The 3,180-nt window shown below is 42.7% G+C and overlaps 1 protein-coding gene across 1 annotated transcript in view; it reads left to right on the top strand.

Moving 5' to 3' along the window:
* The first annotated feature begins 904 nt into the window (after positions 1-904).
* Positions 905-3,180, top strand: part of UROC1 (urocanate hydratase 1) — a 40,805-nt gene continuing 38,529 nt past the window's right edge. Inside the window, exon 1 of the mRNA XM_008935541.1 lies at positions 905-1,110. Coding sequence (XP_008933789.1) covers positions 985-1,110 — 126 coding nt within the window. The 5' untranslated portion in view covers positions 905-984. The remainder of the gene's footprint in view (positions 1,111-3,180) is intronic.

Raw genomic sequence — 3,180 nt, forward strand, 5'->3', positions numbered from 1 at the left:
AATTTCACCAGGCTCAAACTGTGGCACTTGAAGAAAATTCCCTGGCCATGAGTTGTAGTTCCACAGATGTAATAAAGGTCAGGAAGCTCCTGTATATTTTAAACAACAACTCAAAATGAAGAGCAAAGTTCATGTAAGTGGAAAATGAAATTTAAGTATAGTCACTTGTGTGTGGTGTGTGGTTGGCAGTACCATGAGACTTTCTGGTTGTTGTTGACTCTAGGGTATAAAGGTGACTTAGGACTGAAAGACTTAATTCTTCTTCCCAATTATTGCCTGTCTTCAGAAAGCCACTACCAGTGCTAATGAGTAGATTCCCAGTTTGATACTACTAAAACCCATTTGTGCCTGTAAGCTAAGAGGAGCTGACACCTAAGAGGAAAATTTTGCTGTTATCATTGACAACCACTGCTGTCTAGAAGATGAAGAGATGTTGCCTAGAAGATTGCTGAGATCTGAGGAACAGCCCATACCTAGAGGTGTCAGAGAATGCCCATCTTAGCTGAACAGGGTGTAGTGACATGAATAATACTGATGATCGACTTAGTTCCAAAACTACAGAAATGTAAATGCATAATCCTTGAGGATTCAGGCAGGGTTCACGCTCCAGACCATGACTCTCTCTAGGACACTAGGGGAGTCAGATGATTTGGAAAATGACCGCGTTTGCTGTAGTGGCTTTAGCACAGCACCAGCTGACAAAGCACCCAGAGAATAAACACCAAAACTGTGAATCATTCATTTTGGGGGAGGAGGGAAGAGCCAATGGCATGGTACGGAGGGGGGAGGTGTGTCACCTGTGCCATGCCCTCTCTGCCTGACAGGCCTGTTTGCAAAAGCCAGAGGACGGGCTGTCCTCTTGAAGATCACCCTGGAGTGGTGGCACATCTGAATCGCTTGGTGTCTTGCTTGCCTGCACCCTTCGTTCCCATTCCTTGTACCTCTCCAGTGTGAGCTGCCTTTCCTTGTATTTCCTCAGCAACTATGTCCAGCCTGAAGGAAATCTGTCGTGGCCTCCCTCTGTACCCTTTGCCTGAAAACAAAGGCCGGAAGAAAGGAATACCCCACGCACCTGTGAGAACCCCTAATCTCACTGCTGAGGAGAAAAAGGTAAAATGGGGTTCACAGGGCCTCACTTCTCTTCCTTTCAGAGAAATGCGGCTTGGGGCAGCAGACCTGATTGCCTCAAATGCTTTTCTGAGTGTACACTTGGCTTTGTGGCAAGTGTATCCCCTTGGTGTTATAATTTCAGTGGGTAATGGGACAAAGGACTGGAAACTCTTCTGTTTGCTTGCATTCTTCTTCCCCTGGAGATAAGCAGGTTGATATGAGGGAGATTTGCTGCACAACAGCTTCTGTGACTTTAAATAGCTAAATAAGAGGCATGAGAGATCAATGCTGTCAATCCAGCATTATTCCTTGGAGATGAAATTATGAATGCTGTTGCAAAATCACTGCATATGTATGGCAGCGAAAGCTAACCCCTCAAATACAATAAACATCAAACGTGGTAAATCAGCATCATGGTACAAGCTACACATCTGTATAGCTGCATAAAAGATCTAAAGGTAATTTATTTTAACCAGTAATGTGAGCACCGTGGAATTTAAGCAAGTCTGTAGGGAGTTGAGTTAATTATTTGTCTTTAGTTGTGTAATTCTTTTTCTGTGTTTTTGTTTGAATAGTCTATGTACACACTAAGGAAACCATTGCATTATTTCATGTTAGAGATTTTTAAAAAATCAGCAGCAGAAAATAATGGGCAATGGGTGGAGATCCTTAGGAATTTGTGTGGGAGAGGGTAAGGTGGGTTCCTTAGTTTGAAAGTCTGTGCTTCATCACATATAACATCACTTATGATGTGACATTCTGGTCAGAACACAGAAGTTCCTTCCCCACTAACAAGTTGCATACAATTTCCTTGCCTTTGTGGGAGTTCCCCACTGGCATCAGCAGCCAAATTCCTTCAAAGTCCACTTCTATAAGCAGAGGAGAGCCTAGTCAAAGGGTAGAAAGAGGAACAGCTGTGAGATGTCCAAAGAGGATTTACTTCAACGTCAGGAGTATTCATGGGTGTAGCATTCTGTGTGTGCCTGGGACAGCTCAGACACATGGAAGTGTGGCTGCTAAGCATGTAGAAAGGGGCTGTGGTGATGGCTCTGAAGATAAAGGAGCGGGGAGTGAGTTTCACTGCATGTCAGAACAGTGCCAATCATCTCCATTTTATTCTTTACCTTTGCTAAAGCACTTTCCCCCAGGAGAATTCTGCTATATCATGAGAGGGTCCATGTTGCAGGAAAGTAGATGGTATCTCTCAAAAGGATGCCGAACTTTACTATTTACCCAGGGAGAAAAAGATAATGACAAAGTCCTCAATCCCTATATAGAAACTGGAATGGCTTCCTGCCTTCTTTATGTGTTGCAGGGAGACAGCAGTAGACCTATTTTCTGGGCTCAGCCTGCTGTCTAACACCCTACCCTCATCTGTCCTTCTTACCTACCACATGCGATAAGAGGTCATGCTAGTTGGGGTTTTTATTAGACTGTTAAAAATTTAGAAGCTTCCTTTCTGATTTATTTTACTCTTCATCTTCAAATTCTTAACAGAGTTAGAAGCTTAGCTGGTATTTATTCTGAAAGGTCAAATCTCCTTTTTTAAGAGGTGTTCCATGCTTAGAAAAGCATGCAGACAGAAAGGTTGTCCGTCTTCAAGTGGAGTTTTACGTCTCAAGACAGGCTTCCAGATTTTGTTGACAGTGTGTAATGCTGAGCAGATTGTGAGTCTTGTCTTTATGTATGACACATTTTCTAACTGAAGGACTCAGGGGAAGCTTTGACAGAAGTGAAGTTAAAAATCCTCTGCTGATGGCCTTGGGATTTGTCCCTTTCTTCATATGCCTTCATCCCAGTTTTAGCCCTTTCTACAATAATGAAGCTTAGCACTGCCAATGTTTTCTTTTCTTGGGCCTCCTTTTGTGGTTATAATCCTGTAAATGAGCTTTATAAAGTTCTGTGTGTTTCGGGGCTTGCTAAAGAAGTACATAATTCTTCCTATCAGATCAACTTTAATCTTCTTGGATAAATCAAGCCATTTCTCAAATCTGATTCTGTTTATACGTTTCCTGAGTTCTCCTCCTTCAGCATTCTTTGTCTGAAGCCTGGAACAGCCACATCTCTCTT

Source organism: Merops nubicus, unplaced genomic scaffold (genome assembly GCF_000691845.1).
Source record: "Merops nubicus isolate BGI_N331 unplaced genomic scaffold, ASM69184v1 scaffold48992, whole genome shotgun sequence".
Taxonomy (NCBI): Eukaryota; Metazoa; Chordata; class Aves; order Coraciiformes; family Meropidae; genus Merops; species Merops nubicus.